Source organism: Serinus canaria, chromosome 25 (assembly GCF_022539315.1).
Source record: "Serinus canaria isolate serCan28SL12 chromosome 25, serCan2020, whole genome shotgun sequence".
NCBI classification, from domain to species: domain Eukaryota; kingdom Metazoa; phylum Chordata; class Aves; order Passeriformes; family Fringillidae; genus Serinus; species Serinus canaria.
In genome coordinates this window covers 9,791,158-9,808,114 of record NC_066338.1, presented here as the reverse complement: position 1 = coordinate 9,808,114, position 16,957 = coordinate 9,791,158, and the positions used below count along the sequence as shown (strand labels likewise).

Sequence of the window (16,957 nt, the reverse complement as noted above, 5' to 3'; positions counted from 1 at the left end):
AGGGATTGCTACCCCAAAACAAGTCCTGGCACCCCTGGAAGGGTCCTGACACCCCAGGAGGGACCCATGTACCCCCACATAGATATTGACAGCCCAGAACGGGTCCTGGCACCCCAAAACACAGCCAGACATCCAAAAAGGGGCCTGGGCATGTTGGCATGGTCACAGACACCCCAGAAAGGACGCTGGTGCCCCAAAACAAAAACCCCAGGCACTCACAGATGTGTTCTGGCACCTGGGAGAGATCCAGGCAACCCAAAAACAGGTATTGCACCCTAGGATGGGTCCGGGCACCCCAAAACTGGTCCTGGCACCCCAGGAAGGGAGCTGGCCACCCCAAGATTGGTCCTGGCAGCCACAGATGGGTCCTGGCACTCTAAAACAGATTCTAGGACCCCCAAACAGACTCAGACACCCCAAAACTGATCTGGGAACACCAAGACTGGTCCCAGTCCCCCAAGAAAGTCTCAGGAACCACAAAACAACACCAGGCACCCCAAGATGGATCCCACCACACCCAGAATGATCCGAGCACCCCAAGATCAACCTGGCACCCCAAAACACCCCAGGCAACCTGGGATGAGCCCTCCCACACGCCTCCCCCCCAGTTATTAACACTCCCAAATTTCCAAGGTTTTATTCCAGCAGCAAGCAGAACACCCAGGGGAGGCCCAGAGCCCCCAGTTCCCACCCCCCCGTCTGAGAGGGAACAGTGGGGGATTGGAGTCCCCCAAGGGAGACTGGCACTGGCACTGGCTCAGGTTGTCAGCAGAGGGTGCCTGGTGTCCTGTCAGGAGCTGGGGACCCCCAGGGAAGGGGGCCAGGATGGAGGGGGGGACACACTAAGGGGGAGGCTCAGCAGGTCAGGACATGGGGGACCCCCATGGGAATGGGGGGAAGGGAATGGGCTCAGCTGGCCTGGACGAGGGGGACGCCCCTAAAGATCCCCCAAAGACATGGACAGGACTCCCAGGAAAGGGGGTCAGGTGGCCTGGACTGGGGGGACCCCCCCTGAGCAGGAAAGAGGGGACTTGGGGGGCTCAGAATGTCAGGAAATGGGGACCCTCCCCCACACCTCAGAAAAGGGGGTTCAGATTGGGAGGATTTTGAGGGCTTTTTGATTTGAGGGATTTTTGAGGGCTTTTTGAGGGAGTTTTGATTCCTGAGAAGGGGAGGCCCAAGGGGGCTCAGCTGGGCTGGACATGGGGACCCCCAAGACACAGAGTGACCCCCCAGGAAAGGGAGGGCGTTCATCTGGGCTGGACAGGGGGACCCCCTCAGGAAAGAGGGTTCACCAGGCCAGGACCCAGGGGCACACCCTGCGGGGGCAGGGAACATGGAGGAGCCCCCTGGGAAAGGGGGGATCGGTTGGTGTGGGCATGGGGGACACCCCAGAAATTGGGGCCTGGGGAGGGCTCAGCAGGTCAGGATTTAGGGTTTGCTCAGAGAAGAGGGGAGGCTCAGCTCAGCCAGCTGAGCCAAGGTCTGGGGTCCCCCAGGAAAGGGGGTTCAGCTTTCCAGGATGTCGGAGGACTCGGACACGAGTTTCCCGTCGCGGGTCTCGATCTTCTTGATGACGATGGCCCGGGATTTGAGGGGGGCTGTGCTCTCGGGGGGTGGGGGTGGCACCGAGTACCCTGAGCTGACCACGGCCCCCCCGAACGCCCCCCCAAATCCCCCCCCAAAACCTCCCCCGAGTCCACCTGTGGGGAAGAGGGAGCAGCTGTGAGGAGGGGCACATGGGGGGGGACACCCAAATCGGGGGGTTCCAGGCACCCCCCCAAACTCACCCAGGTACCCCGAAGGCTTGGTGTGGATGCTCAGGTTCTGCACAGCAGCCTCCAGCCTGGGGGGGTTTGGGGGGGTCCCCCAAATAGGATCAGTGATGGGATGGGGGATAAAGGACATGGCCTGGGGGGAAATCTGGGGGGGTTGTCCCCCAAAACTTTCCCCTAAAGAGGAGCAGTGATGGGGAGGAGGGTTATTTAAGGGATATGGCTGAAGTGGGGGAGGTTGGAGGGGGTCCCCAACTGAGTGGTTTTGGGGGGAGGGGAATAAGAGACATGGTCAAGTGGGGGGGATTTGGGACATTCATGGAATATAAGACATTGGACATGGGATATGGGATGTGGAACATGGGATGTCCATGGGATAGGGGGTATGGAATGTGGGATGCCCATGGAATATGGGATCCTTGCAGGATTTGGGACACAGAGTATGGGATGTTCATGGTATCCAGGATGAAGGGCATGGTAAATGGGATGTCCATGGGATATGGGATGGAGCTTGGGACACTGGGTGTGAGATATGGATGCCCAGAGGTTATGGGATGTGGGATGCCCATGGGATGTGGGATCTGGGATTTGGGACTGGGGCTTCCCACCTGCTCTCCTCGCCCTCCAGCAGCTTCCTGTAGGTCGCGATCTCAATGTCCAGGGCCAGCTTGACGTTCATGAGCTCCTGGTACTCCCGGAGCTGCCGGGCCAGGTCCTGCTTGGTCTGGGCCAGGGCCCCCTCCAGGTCCGCCAGCTTGGCCCGAGCATCCCTCAGTGCCAGCTCCCCGCGCTCCTCGGCCTCGGCCACGGCCGCCTCCAGCCCAGAGCGCTACGGGATGGGACACTGAGCCCAGGATCCCCCCGGACCCCATGACCCAAAATCCACAGTATCTCAATATCCCTCACCCCCTCAGTGTCCCCATGTCCCAGTAAACCCAGTGTCCCAGTATTCCATGTCCTATCATCCTCTTTGGTCCAGTGTCCCCATGTCCCAGTATTCCTCACTCTCAGTATCCCTCATATCCCAATATTCTTTACCCCCCTCTTCCCACCAGTATTCCCAGCCCCCCAAAATACCCCCATCTCCAAGCCATCACTCTCTCCTCCCGTTTCCCAGATGACATCCCAAGGGATCCTCAGGAATCCAGTGTGGGGGTTCCCAGAGGGTGCTGGGGGATATGTGGGGGAGGGGCAGGGAGTATGGTTCCAAATTTCCAACCGAGTTGGACCCCAAACCTGATTTTTCAGAGCCTCAATCTCTGCCTGGATCCGCTGGATGCGCCGGTTCAGCTCCTGGATCTGGCTGCGGGTCTGGCGCAGGTCGTCCCCCTGCTTCCCAGCTGCCGTCTTCAGTTCTTCATACTGGATACACGAGACAGGGGTGGCAATGTGGGGCATCCCCCAAACCCACCAGTGCCCCAAAACTGGTAGAAGAAAACTGGGATGTGGCCAAACTTGGAGGGATAGTCCAGGGTGGGATGTGGTAGGTCCGGTTGGGTTTGGGGCTGGGATCTTGGGGGACCTCCCTTTTTCACCAGCACCCAAAATTTGGGATGGAAGAGCTGGGATTTCCCTGTATCAAGAAGGATGTTCCAGCTGGGATCTGGGATCTCAGGGGGATGGAGATGAAGGGACCCCTCCCTTCCCCAGCACACTAAAACCAGGGAGGAAAGAGCTGGGATGTGGCCATGCCAAGACAGATGCTCCAGCTGGGATGCCGTGGGTCGGGTTTGGAGTCAGGGTCTTGGTGGGATGGGGAGGGTGGAACATAATTTTTCTACCAGCACCCCAAAAGTTCAGAGGAAAGAGCCGGTATGCAGCTGCTGGGCGGGCTGACCCAGCTGGGAGATGGCAGCTCTCATTGGTGGGTCTGGTTGGGCTTGAATCTGGGATCCCAGTGGAATGAGGCCCCCCACTTTCCACCAGCATCCCAAAACGGGGGATGAAAGAGCCTGGGAAGTTCTGACAATGGGATCTGCACCAGGAATAGAGATGGTGGCCCCTCCCTGCCCCGTGGTTCCCCAGGACTGGGGTGAGCCCACGCCAGTGGGAACACTCCAGGCTGGGATGTGGCAGCTCCGGTTAGGTTTCAAGCCAGAGTTTCTCCCACGCAGCAGCTGCACCCTCCAGGGCAGGGAGGAAGATGAGGAGGATGAGGAGGAGGAAGAGGAAGAGGAGAAGGAGGAGGAAGGATTTGGGGCAGGGAGAAGGAGGAAGAGAAAGAAGTTTCAGGAAGCAGGAAGGAAGAGGAGGATGGGGGAGGGAGGAGGAGGAAGATGCAGCAAGGAGGAGGAGGAAGGTTCAGGGAGCAGGGAGGAGGCAACAAGGAGGAAGAAGGATTGAAGCACAGGGAGGAGGAGGACAGGGCAGGGAGGGAGGAGGATGAAGGCTTGGGAACTAGGAGTAGGACTGGGGAGCAAGGAAGAGGTTGAAGACTTGAGAGGCAGGGAGGAGGAGGAGGAAAGCTCAGGGCAGGGAGGAGGAGGATTCAGAAGAAGAGAGGATGGGGCAGGGAGGAGGATGAAGGCTAAGGGTATGGAAAAGGAGAAGGAGGTTTTAGGGAGCAGGAAGGAGAAAGTGTCAGGGGGAGGAAGAGGAGGAGGAAAGATTAGGCAGAAAAGAGGGGGAACATGAAGGTTTGGAAAGCAGGCAGAGAGGAGGAGGATTGTGGGGTAAGCGAGGAGGAGGAAGAAGTTTTGGGGAACAGGAAGGAGGAAGAAGAGGAAAAGAAGAAGGAGGAAGATGAAGGTTTGGGCAGCAGCAGGGTGTGCTCTCCTGACCTTGACCTGGTAAAGGCCTTCAGCCTCAGCACGGCTGCGGCTGGCAATGTCCTCGTACTGCGCCCGCACGTCCGCCAGGACCCCAGCCATGTCCAGCTGGCGGCTGTTGTCCATGGACACCACCACAGCTGTGTCCGACACCTGCGCCTGCAGCTCCTGCAGCTCCTGGGCACACAGGGGATGGCTTCAGCAGGGGGGCACCCCCTGAATCCAAGCACCCCAAATCCCAGGCACCCCCAAACCTCCTCATAGAGCTGCCGCAGGAAGTTTATCTCATCTGTGAGGCTCTCCAGGCGTGATTCCAGCTCCACCTTGGACATGTAGGCTTCATCCACATCCTGTGGGAACACCCCTGTCACCCCCTGTTCCCAGCAACTCTTTGGTCTCAGGGACTCCCCCATGTCGGGGTCCCCCCTTAGTGCTGGGGTTCCCCCACCTTTTTGAGCAGGACAAACTCATTCTCCTTCTCTGTGCGATGGTTGATCTCCTCCTCATACCTGGGCAGGGGGACATGGAGAAATGGGCATGGGGGACATGGGGACAGGGGGAACATGGGGATGGGAGCTGTGGGGATGGGGGACATGGCAATGGGGTGACAGGGATGTGGGAATGGGGGACATGGAGACAGTAGGGAGGGTGGCGACTAGGGGGACATGGGTCTATAGGGATATGAGGATGGATGACATGGGAACAAGGGGACACAAGGGGACAGGAAGACATGGGGAGGTGGGGACAGGGGGACAAAGGGACAAGGTGATGGGAGGATGTGGGAGCATAGAGAGGACCAGGGATGTGGGGACATGAGGATACAGGGACACCCAAGGACATGGTGGGGACATCGAGGGCCATGGGGACAGGGGGACACAGGGATGAAGGCACAGAGGATAGGGACACAGGGGTATGTGGGGGAACACTTGGGGACACAGACATGCTCTTGAATTCCTCCAGGAGGCTGCAGGTGTGGCCTGGGCGGCATCAGCAGCCACAGGAGGGGCTACAGGGTGGCACTGGGGGGCTGCAGAAGGGTCTGGGGAGACATGGGAGTATCCAGGAGATTTGGGGGACATTTGGGGACACTGACTTGGCCTTGAACTCCTCGACCAGCCCCCGGACATGGCCGAGCTCTGCGCGCAGCCGCTGCCGCTCCTGCCCAAGCGCCCTCCACTGCCGCCACAGGGTCCCCGCGTAGCCAACTCGAGGAGCCCCCCCAGGCTGCTGCAGGGGGGGGGCTGCCCCGCGGAGCCCCCCACTTGGTCTCCAGGAGTTTGTTCTGCTGCTCCAGGAACCGCACCTGCAGACAGGGAACAGCACTCCAAAACCAGCCAAAATCATCCCAAAGTCACACCTGGGGGAAAGCAGGGTCAGGTACACTCCCATATCTCAAAATCACCCCAAAACCACCTGCACCCCCAAAGTCACACCTGGGGGGAAGGGGGGAAAAGGGAGTTAGAACCCCAAAATTACCCCCAAATCACCCCCAGGGGAAGGGGTTGGGTTGGAGGGGGGCATGGAGTGGAAGGGGTGGCAGGGGGGAGATTTGGGGTCCCAGGCCAGCGTTGAGTCTGTGTGTCCCTTGGGAACTCAGGAGGGGCCGGGGTGTCCCAAAAGGGGGGGTCATGTCTCTGAGGGTCGTCAAAGTCCCCAAGGTTCTCAGGGTGTTCCCTGGAAGGGCGTAGCAGTGTGGTCCCCAGGGGGTCTCAGAGGTCCCAAAGGATGGTTTGGGATGTTCCATCCTGCGACTCAGGGGGTCCCAGAGAGGTTTAATGTCCCCCGAAGGGTTACAGGAGTCCCCAAAATGTTCAGGAGGTCCCCATAGGGTTGGTCTCCATCGTCCCCAGGTGTCCCAAGATTGTAGCCCAGTAGCCCCCAGGGGTTTTTTTTGTTTTTTGTGGGTGGGGGTTCCCGGAAAAAAGAAAGGGAACAGCCAGGCCCAGGTGTCTCCACCCGCCTCGGGTCCCCCAGCCCCACCTTGGTCTATTAAGGCGGCGGAATTTTAATCATTGAGGGGGCTTGATCTGCTCCTTCTCCGCCTCCCGGCGTCAGCGCCTGCACTCGGGATCCACGGCCACGTCCACGGCGACAGGAGACTCCGGTTGATGGTGACGCCTGTGAGTGCCCGCCCCCGGCCCCACGAGGTCCCCCAGCCCCCCGGAGCCGCCTCCCGACCCCCCTAAGCCGGAGCCGGGCGGTGTGGGGGCTCGCCGGACCGCACGCCCTGGAGGCCGTGAGAGCGGGACTATAAGGACGGCCCGGAACGGACGAGCGTGCTCGCAGCGGCTGCCGGTGGAATGGGACCGCAATCTGAGAGGTAGAGTGGGAGCAAGGCTGGAGAAGCCGGCCACAGGTTCGGGAGGTGTGAAGGAGGGCGGCTGAGGAGTTTGGAGGTGTAAGGGATATAGAGGGCTTTGGAAAGAGTTGGAAAGTGGTATGAAGACTTCGGAGGGTTGAAATAAGGTTGAGGGAATTAGGAGGTTGCAGGGAGGATGGAGAAGGTTGAAGGAGATAGGAGATTGGTGGCAGGGTTGGAAGAGGGTTGGAGAAGTCCCAACTGCGGAGGACGAGGAACACTGAGGCTGAGACGGCTGGGAAAGGCTGAAGAGCCATTAGATGAGGACAAGCAGGCGCAGGTTGGAGAAGGCTGAGGAGACGATGGCCGAAGCCCGCTCCGGGCCTGGATGCTCCTGCTTCAGCCCCTCAGGAACGGCCGGGAGGGTCGGGCAGCGAACGGCCCCGGGCCGGCGGAGCGCCTGTCGGGTTCCTGCGCTTCCCGGTTTGGTTTCCTGGTTTGGTTGCTCGGTTTATCCGACCGGGGTGCAGGAGAAGCGGGGGAGGGACCGAGCTTTAACCCCTTCGGGACATGGGATTGGCGGGATCACCGCATCCGCCGGATCGACCTGGATCCCGCCCGTGCGGACGGGAGAGTATGCGGAGGCGCTTCCCCAAATCGGTTCCCTGTCTCCCACCTTTCTCCTCCGCGCCCCTCTCTCCCGGAGGAGGAGACCCACCCGACACTCCGCTAAGGATGTCCCTCACCCTGTCCCCACCTGTCCCCCAAACCTTAGTCCCCTAACTGAGTCCCCGATTGCATGACACCACTTCTGTCACCCAGTTGGGGGGCCCCCAACCCTTATCCCAGTCCGGATCACCCCGTCCCCAGCCCCCAACCACCCGACCCAAGCCCATGTCCACAGGTCTGAACCCCCTCGGGTCCCAGACCACTGTCCTACCCTGTTACCCCATCCTGTGTCCCCAGCCCAAACAACAGCCCCCAGATCTGTCCCCAAAGTACGCCCCTCTACTCCCCCGCCCATGTCCCCCCCCGCCCCTGTCCCCAGTGTGTCTCTACCTCTCCCCAGTCCGAGGAGCCCAAACTGTGGTCCCCATAGCCTGTCCCAACTCCCTGACCCCCTCAGCCCCATGTCCTCCATCCTTGACCCCATCATTTGGTGGGCCACCAAACTGTGTCCCCAGCCCCACGTAGCTCAATGCAGGACCCCACTCCCTGTCCCCTGCTCCGTGTCCTCAGCCCATGTCCCCAGATCCGAGACCCCAAGCCCTGACCCCAGCCCTCCATCCCCAGCCCTGTCCCCAAATTACAACCCAAACCTGTGTTCCAAACTCCGTTCCCTAGCCCCAAAACCCAAACCCTGTCCCGAGCCCTCTGTCCCCAACCCCTGACTCCCTGTCTTTCTCCCCAGCACCACGTTCCCCAACCCCTGACCCCAGCCCCTCTCCCCAAATCACAACGTGGGACTCCAGCCACATCAGTCATCAGTCCAAATCAGGCCCCAGACCTCTCCCCAACCCTGTCCTAGCCCTCACCAGTCACTGGGCCTGTCCCCAGTGCCAAACTCAGCAGCAAAATAGGGAAAACATCCCAAAAAGGCATGGGATGGATGGATGGATGGATGGATGGATGGATGGATGGATGGATGGATGGATGGATGGATGGATGGATGGATGGTGATGGATGTTGATGGTGGGGGGTGAGGTGGTGGAGCTGGTGGATGGTGTGGATGGGTGGTGATGGATGGATGGATGGATGGATGGATGGATGGATGGATGGATGGATGGATGGATGGATGGATGGATGGATGGATGTCAGTTCAGGTGTGTGCAGGTGGGTCTGACAGGTGCCAGTGTGTAGGGTGATGTCTCCAGCCCAGACTTGCCCAGCACCAGGGTGGCACACGCTGGGCACTGGGAGGGCAGCGCCCACGGGTTTGGAATCCTGAAGTTGGGATCTAGAGCTTCCTTCCTTCCTGGAATCCTTCCTGGAATCCTTCCTTCCCTTCCTCCCTTCCCAAATCCATCCAGATTCCGCCCGGGAGGGGTCACATAGGTCTGAGCAGCCCAGCCCCACAGGGAGGGTCTCAAGCCCCCCCAAAACTGCAACGCCCAGGAGGGGACACGATCTGCTCCCGCCTCCACCCCTCCAGAGGCCCCCACCACCTCCAGCTCCCTCCCCAAATCCTGCCCATCTTATCAGGAAGGAATTTCCAGAGATGGCCCTGGAAGGGGGGGGTAGGGTGGGTCCCAGACCCTGCAGGACACTGCCCCAGGCGCCCAAGACCACCCAAGGAGCAGTGGGGAAGCCCCTAAGCCCTTGATGGCCCCAGCTGAGCCCCCCCCCCCCCCCCCCATCAGATGGGGACACTGAGGCACGGGGGAACACGGGGGAACACGGGGGAAACATGGCGGGGACACGGGGTGGCCATGAGGTTTCGGGGGGGGGGGGGGATGGGGGATGTTATGGGGATGAGGGAGACTCGGGGTGACACGAGGAGTGGACACACCGGGAACACATCGGGCAAGCCGGGAGGGGGAACACGGGGCGGGTGGGGGGACACACAGGTGGGACACGTCACCCACCGGGAACGCCCGGAATGTTCCCGATAAGGCCCAGGGCGGGAGCAGCCCCGACTACCCCGCCCCTCCCCCAGCGCCCTTCAGGGGGTCCCAGGGGGTCCCCAAAGAGGGACGAGGCCGCCGGACCCCAGGCGGGACCCCTTGGGACCCTCGGTCTGGCACTTCGGAGACCCCGCGGGGAAAAGGGAGAAAAAGGGGAGGGGGAAGGGGGCAAAAAGGGGGGGAAGGGGGAGACAGGGCAGAACAGGATAAAATTGGGCATAAGTGGGGGGAAATGGGAAAAATTGGGCAGGAATGGGGAAAAACGAAGGGAATGGAAAGGGAAGGAATGTGCCAAAGCGGAGAAAAATGTGGGGGGAAAGGGAAATGGGAGAAAAGGGGGAAGGAATGGGGCAAAATGGGCAGAAACAGCAAAAAGAGGGGGGAAAACCAGCAAAACCGGACAGAGATGGGGCAAAATTGTGCAAAAAGGGATAAATGGGACGAATGGGATAAAATAGGGCAAGATCAAGCAAAAAGGGTTAAAGTGGGACAAGAATGGGATAAAATGACAAAATAGGGCAAAAATGAGTAAAATGGGACAGGAATGGGTTAAGACAGCAAAATGGGGCAAAACAGCAAAATGGGAAGGTTTTGCGTAAATGGAGTAAAATGGAGCAAAAAGACAGGAATGGAGGAAATGGGGAAGACGAGAAATGGGTAAAAATGGGACAAAAATGAGATAAAGCAAGGCAGCGATGGTGCAAAACTGGGCAAAAATGAGTAAATGGGACATGATCAGGGCAAAATGGGGCAAAATGAAGAAAACTGAGCAAAACAGGGCAGGAACAGGGTAAAACAGGGGGGCCCTGGTCAGGCAGGGGCTGCAGCAGCGCAAAGGTCAGTATTGTGCTATGGGGCTGGCTATGGGGACCAGAAAATGTATGGGGCTGACCCTGGCCCACATCCCACAGATCTAGGGCTGAGTCCTATTCCTTCGTCCCCCTCCCCACAGTTATGGGGTCGATCCCATCCTTCTGAACACACACCACAAGTTCTGGGTCAGACACCCATCCCTCCAACCCTCACCCTACAAGTTCTGGGGCTGATTCCTTTCCCTCTGCTTCCCACCCCACAGTTCTGGGTATGAAAGAGGCATGACCCCTTTCCACCCACCTCGCACCCCACAAGTTTTGGGGTTGATTCCCTTTCCCCTGCCCTACATTCCCCAGTTCTGGGTCAGACTCCCAAACCTCTGCCTCACATCCCACGAGTTTTGGGGCTGATTCTTTTCTCTCACACCCCCCTCCTCAGGTTTTGGGGCCGGTCCCCGCAGGAACAAAGGCCTGGGCCGGCTCCAGCCGCACCTTCCCTTCCCGGGAGCGAGGCCGTGGGGAGGTGCCGTGGGGCCGCTCCCGGCTATAAATCCCGGCCAGAATTCCCGCCCGGAATTCCATCCGTGCGTCCGTCCGTGCGACTCTCGGGCTCCCGCCGTCGTGTCACCGTCCCCATGAGCTTCTCCCGCCGCACCATCTATTCCAGCTCCGTCCGCTCCGGCGGGATCGGGACCCTCGGGACCCCCGGGATCGCCCCCGGCCGCCGCTTTGCCCCCGTGGGCAGCGCCGCCAGCGTGTACGCGGGGGCGGGGGGCGTGGGGTCCCGGATCTCCGTGACCCGCAACCTGAACAGCGCCGGGGGCGCCTTTGGGGTCGGTTATGGGGCCGGCCTGGGGGGCAGCGTCCTTCTGGGGGGCTCCGGGACCGTGGCCAACGAGAAGGAGGCGATGCAGGACCTCAACGACCGCCTGGCCACGTACCTGGAGCAGGTGCGGAGACTGGAGCGGGAGAACCGGCGCCTGGAGACCCAGATCCGGGAGTTTATGGCCCAAAAGGGTCCCAGCGCCAAGGACTGGAGCCCCCAGTGGGAGCTGATAGAGGAGCTACGGGACAAGGTGGGGGCGCGGAGCGTATTGGGGTTAAACATTAACGGGGGAGTTCAAACATGAACTTTGTATCTGTGGGAAATCTGCAAGTCCCTGGGGGGGCATAGGGGGGCTTGGGAGAGGTCTGTAAGTCCCGTGGGTGGGGGGCGCAGGGGGGGTTTCTCCCCACGGGAGGAGCGAAGGGACGTGACCAAGGCCACCGGGGTGGGGCAGTGTCGAATGAGCCCCCCCTCCATTCTTACCCCGATTTGGGGGTAAATTAGACCCTCCCCCGTCCCCCCCAAGCCCCTCCTGGAGCCTCCTCAAGGTGACCGGCACCCCTCCCCCCCACATAATGCTAGGCCCCCCCGCCCTGCCCCCACCCTGGGTTATCGCAGCTTTTCCGGGGCGAGGCCCTGCAGGAAAGGGGGGCCGGGGAAGTCACCCTGCCACGGCGACGGTGACACGTGTCCCTGCGTCCCTGTGCGTGTGCCTGTGTCTGCCTGTCCATGTGTCCCCCCCATCCTTGTGTTCACCCGTGTCCGTATGTCTCCATGTCTGTGTGTGTCCACCCGTGTCCCCTCACGTCCATGTGTACCTCCACATGTCCCCATCCATGCATCCCCATGTCCACGTGTGTCCGCCTGTTCACGTCTCCTCTTGCCCCCCCATGAGTCCCCATTTCCCTGTGTCCACTCGTGTCCATGTCCCCATGCCCATGTGTCCATCTGTCCCTACATGTCCCCATATCTGCACGTATCCCCATGTGCCCCCATGTCCGTGTGTCCCCTGTATCCACGGGTGTCCTCATGTCCCCGTCCCAGATCCTGGAGAGCACGGTGGAGAACGCACGCACCGTGCTGCAGATCGACAATGCTCGGCTGGCAGCCGACGACTTCCGTGTCAAGTGAGGGCAGGACACTGGGAATACTGGGAATAACGGGGTGGGAACATGGCAGGGGTGACATGGGAATGAGGATGGATGGGAATGGGGATGGAAATGGGGATGAAGATGAGGATGGATATGAGTGAGGATGAGAATTATGAGAATGGGATGGGGATGGAGATGGGACAGGGATGGGGAGAAGGATGTGTTGGGGATGGAAATAAGGCTGAGGATGATGGGGATTGAACGAGGATGAGAAAAAGGCTGTGTTGGGCTGGGGATGGAAATGAGGGTGACAATAGGGTGGGGGACAAGGATACAATAGGGACAGAAACGGGGCCAAGGACAAGGACAAAGTTATGAACAGGCACAAGGCTGTCTTGGCTCTGTGTCCCACCCTGGCTGTCGTTCCTGCGGCGTGTCCAGGTTCGAGGCAGAACTGGCCATCCGCCTGTCAGTGGACAGCGACATCGCCGGGCTGCGCAAGGTCCTGGATGACACCAACATGACACGGCTGCAGCTCGAGGGGGACATTGAGGCCCTGCGCGAGGAGCTGATCCTGCTGCGCAAGAACCATGACCAGGTGGGTTCAGAGGACTTGGGGGGCTTGGGAGGGGCTGTGGGACTGCAAACTGACCCATGCTGCCTCCAGGAAGTACAGGACCTGCGGGTGCAGGCCTCACAGTCGGCGCTGACGGTGGAGGTGGACGCTCCACAGTCACAGGATTTAGGGAAGGTCCTGGGAGAGCTGCGGGCTCAGTATGATGCCCTGGCCCAGAAAAATCTGGATGACCTGGAGAAGCAGTGGGGGCAGCAGGTAAGGAACCCTAAAAAACTCAAATCCCACCCAAAACCAGCCCCAAAATGATCCTGGGGGAGCTGCAGGTCTAGGACAATGGCCCTGGAGGACATGGAGAAGCAGAGAGGGTGGGAGTTGGAGACCCCAAACCCCCACCAATCCACACCCAAGGTCCCCAATGATGCTCCATAGGGGTGTCCCCAGTGGGGGGCCACTGGGGGGTCCCAAAAAAGGGTGTCCCCAGGCTGGCATGGGAAGTCCCCAAAGAAGCCCCACAAAGCCAGGCGGAAGAGGGGGGGAGGACCCAGGGGGTCCTGGGTGGACGCTCGGGATGTTTTCAGGGCGAGTCCTGGGGGTGAACTGCTCCAGGAGGTTCCTGGTCCAACCTTGGGGACACTTTTGTGATGGCCTCTCTCCAAGGGTGTGCAAGTTTGGAGCCCCTCCTAGGGCACCCCCAGGATGTGGGACCCCCATTAGGGTCCCATGCCTGAGTCTGGTTCTTCTTGGGATGATCTTACTCCCCCACATCCCCTCCAAGACTTGGGGTGTCCATGGTGGGTGGTACCAAGGCTTCTGCCCCCCAGACCCCAAGGTAGTCTCCAGCCCCCCCCAGGCCCCTCCTTTCCCTCCCAGATTACAGAGACCACCCTGGAGGTGACGCAGAGCACGAAGGACCTGGACGTGGCACGAGGCACTGTTGGGGCCCTGCGTCGCTCACTGCAAACCCTCGAGATTGACCTTGAGGCCCTGCGCAACCAGGTACCCCAAAATTCCCCAAACTCCCCCCAAAAAACCCCAACCCCCCCCAAATCCCTCAATCCACAGCCTCACAACCCCAACTTCCCCCTCAAAAAACCTAGCTCCACTTAATCCATGGCTCCAGAGCCATAAAACCCTTCCAATCCCCAACCCATAACTCCAGACTCACAAAGGCCATTTATGGAGTCCTGACCCCACCACCCCCTAAAGCCTCCGAATCCCCCAGAACTCAGGGCTGGAGGTGGCACTGCCTGAGGCTGAGGCTCAGGGCAGGATGAACCCCCACAAGACTCCCTAATCCTCCGCTGATACCCCCAGAACATGGGTTTTGGGTCTGCATTGACCAAAGCTCAGGGTGAACCCCCAATTTTTGGGGTAAACTGCTGCAAAACCCCTACGTTTCCCCAGAATGCAGGTCTGGAGTCACTGGCTGAGCCTGAGGTGACTCCCCCCACCCCCTGTTTTTTTGGTGCAGATCCCCCAAACCCCCCATTTTAGGGGTACTGGCTCTCCCAAAACCCCCTAATTCCCCCACGAACACCCCAGAACATGGATTTAGAGGCTGCCATGGTCGAGGCTGAGGCTCAGATCAAAGTGAACCCACCCAAAACCCCTTAACCCCCCAGTCCCTCCAGAACATGGATCTGGAGGCAGCGCTGGCCAAGGCTGAAGCTTGGGATGAACCCCCTCAACCCCAATTTTCGGGGTGCTGTCTCCCCCAAAGCCCCCTAATCGCCTGAATCCCCCCAGAATGCGGGTCTGGAGGCAGCACTGGCCGAGGCCGAGGCGCGGGCTGGGGCTCACCTGGCGCAGGTGCAGCTCCAGGTGAGCGCAGCCGAGGCAGAGCTGCGGGACATGCGGACGCAGCTCCAGCGGCAGAACGAGGAGCACCGGGAGCTGCTCGGCCTCAAGGACCGGCTCGAGGCCGAGATAGCGACATATCGGCAGCTGCTGGAGGGCGGTGATGGCTTCAGGTTAGCAAGGGACTGGGGAGGGGATCAGGTACCGGGGGTTCAGGGCGGGAGGGGAAGGAAATCAGATAGTGCCGGAATGGAAGTTCAGGTGAGAGGGATGAGTTCAGGTGAGGGGGGGAGTCCAGGTCAGGGGAGGTTCAGGTGAGGGGGAGGAGTTCAGGGGGGTTCAGGTGAGAGGGAAGTTCAGGTATGAGGGTTCAGGGGGGAGTTTGGTGAAGAGGGAAGGAATCCAGGTATGGGGTGTTAGAAGTTCAGGTGAGGGGGTAATTTGGGGTTGTAGTTCAGATATGGTCTGTTTGGGTGAGAAGGGAAAGGAAGACAGGTACAGGGGGTGGGAGTTCGAATCGGGGGGGAGTTCAGGTACAGGGGGAGAATGTGGGGTGGGCATTCAGGTACAGGGGCTCAGGTGAGGGGGGGAAATTCAGGTTCTGGGGGAAGGTGAGCACAGAGAGCTCTGGTGAGGAAGTTTGGGGGTGAGTTCAGGTTTGGGGGTGAGCTCGGGGGGAAATTCAGAGGGGTGGAAATTGAGGTGAGGGGGAAATGGAAACAGAGGAGGGGGGGATATGGGCTGGGAAGGGGATGGGAAGGGATAATTCCCGGAATTGAGTGTCCAGGTGCCATCCCTGGCAGGGGGAGGGGACAGACACCCAGGGTAGATGAAACCCTTGTGATGAAGTGTCCAGTCCCCACCAGTTACAAGATTTTGGGGACAGCCAGGGGACAGCAGTGATCTTCTGGGATCATCATATCCCAGCTCTGACCTTCAGGATGGCCTGGGGATGGGGACAGTGGTGACATCAGAGGGGATGAACCCCAGGTGTCCAAGTGTCCCAGCAGTTACAAGATTTTGGGAACAGCCAGGGGACCGTGGTGACACCCAGAGGGGACAATCTCTGGGGTGTTGGGACACCCCAGCCCATCCCACTGGACATGCCATCTCCTTCACCTGTTGGGTGACACTGAGGGGGGGACACTACCGCCATGGGGAGGGGACCCCCGGGGTGCCTCCACCCCTAACCTCCCCTCCCCGCAGCCTGAGGGATGCCCTGGACAAGGAGACCACAGCCACCACGACAGGGACAGGGCCCACCCAGCGCATGGTCACTGAGACCAGGGAGGTGAAGGTCCGCACCTACTGAGGGGGTCACGGCCCCAAAATCCGGGGGGGTCCCCGAGCCCCCCCCCCAGATCCAAATAAAGTGCTGATTCCCATGAATGGGAGATGGGATGTGTTGGTGTGTCCTTCTCAGGGGGTAAACCGGGGTGGGGACACAGGGCTGAGACCGGGAGAAAACTGAGGGATGGATTCCTGTACCCCCTCCTTGTCACCATCCAGACAACGACCCCCGATCACCCACGCCCCCTCGGGACGCCCCTTTCTCCCCCCGCTCATGTCGGGGTCCCTGGGGGCATCGACCTCCCAGAAACAGCTGGGAGGACCCAAAAACGCCCCTGTCCCCACCGGCCCCGGGATCAGCCCCGAGCTCTAGGCGCCGTCCTGAACCGCTCCCAGCGGGACACAGGGGTCGCGGGAGCGGGGTCCCACTGCGGTACCCGGAGGTCCCGGTGCGGTGCTCGGGGGTCCCACCGCAGTACGCAGGGGTCCCGGTGCGGTACCCGGGGGTCCCGGTGCAGTGCTCGGGGGTCGCGGGCATCCATGTGCCCGGGAGTCCCGGTGTCGGGAGTTCCTCGAGCGTCGGTGCGCGGAGGTGTCGGTGCCCGGGGATCCCAGCGCAGATGCCTGGGAGTGTCAGCAGACCGGGGGTGGCGGCGTCCGGGAGGCCCCGGGGTGTCAGCAGACCGGGGTTCTTGGTGCCCAGAGGGTGACGTGCCAGGGGGTGCCGGGGTCGGGGCTCTCGGCGGGCTGCCACGGGTGTCGGTGTGCGGGGCATCGCGGTGCCTGGGGCTGTCGGTGTGGGGGGGGGGAGCTTGTATGCGGGGCTCCTGGTGTCGGGGGTCCCAGTGACCGGGAATCCCGGGGGTGTCAGTTCCCAGGGGTCCCAGTGTCCCGGGCTCCGGGGAGTGACGGGGTTGACGCGTCTCGGTGTCGGGGGTTTCGGTGCCCGGGAGTTACGAGCAGCCCGGGTGGTGGAGCTGGACCTGGTGGAGCCCTGGGGAGCCGGGAGCTGTCGGTGCCGGCCGGTGCCCGGGTCTGTCAGTGCCGGGGTTCCCGGCGGTCCCTCCCCCTCCGGCCCCTCCCCCGCAGAACCAACCC

The 16,957-nt window shown here is 60.8% G+C and overlaps 2 protein-coding genes across 2 annotated transcripts; one reads left to right on the top strand and one right to left on the bottom strand.

The window, feature by feature from the left end:
* Positions 1 to 621: 621 nt before the first annotated feature.
* LOC103823899 (keratin, type II cytoskeletal 8-like) lies at positions 622 to 5,947 on the bottom strand. The gene is made up of 8 exons (XM_050984075.1): positions 5,637 to 5,947; positions 4,992 to 5,052; positions 4,798 to 4,893; positions 4,556 to 4,720; positions 3,012 to 3,137; positions 2,384 to 2,604; positions 1,791 to 1,846; positions 622 to 1,703 (listed from the first exon to the last, which is right to left on the bottom strand). Exons 1-8 carry the CDS (start codon positions 5,930 to 5,932, stop codon positions 1,510 to 1,512), a joined length of 1,215 nt encoding a protein of 404 aa, XP_050840032.1. The 5' UTR covers positions 5,933 to 5,947; the 3' UTR covers positions 622 to 1,509.
* A 1,520-nt stretch (positions 5,948 to 7,467) lies between these two features.
* Positions 7,468 to 15,963, top strand: KRT18 (keratin 18). Its single transcript, XM_050984027.1, has 8 exons — positions 7,468 to 7,486; positions 10,718 to 11,354; positions 12,149 to 12,231; positions 12,637 to 12,793; positions 12,863 to 13,027; positions 13,643 to 13,768; positions 14,519 to 14,742; positions 15,776 to 15,963. The coding sequence occupies exons 1-8, from the start codon at positions 7,479 to 7,481 to the stop codon at positions 15,879 to 15,881; spliced, it is 1,506 nt and encodes a 501-aa protein (XP_050839984.1). The 5' UTR covers positions 7,468 to 7,478; the 3' UTR covers positions 15,882 to 15,963.
* The last annotated feature ends 994 nt before the right edge of the window (positions 15,964 to 16,957 follow it).

Excerpts from the sequence above, each read along its gene's own strand:
- KRT18 (XM_050984027.1), top strand. Across the intron at positions 13,028-13,642 it reads AGAAGCAGTGGGGGCAGCAG|ATTACAGAGACCACCCTGGA; the intron begins GTAAGGAACCCT and ends TTTCCCTCCCAG. Across the intron at positions 13,769-14,518 it reads TTGAGGCCCTGCGCAACCAG|AATGCGGGTCTGGAGGCAGC; the intron begins GTACCCCAAAAT and ends GAATCCCCCCAG.
- LOC103823899 (XM_050984075.1), bottom strand. The coding sequence starts at position 5,932 with ATGGGAGTGTACCTGACCCTGCTTTCCCCCAGGTGTGACTTTGGGATG. Across the intron at positions 3,138-4,555 it reads AAGGCCTTTACCAGGTCAAG|TATGAAGAACTGAAGACGGC; the intron begins GTCAGGAGAGCA and ends TCGTGTATCCAG. Across the intron at positions 1,847-2,383 it reads CTGGAGGGCGAGGAGAGCAG|GCTGGAGGCTGCTGTGCAGA; the intron begins GTGGGAAGCCCC and ends AAACCCCCCCAG.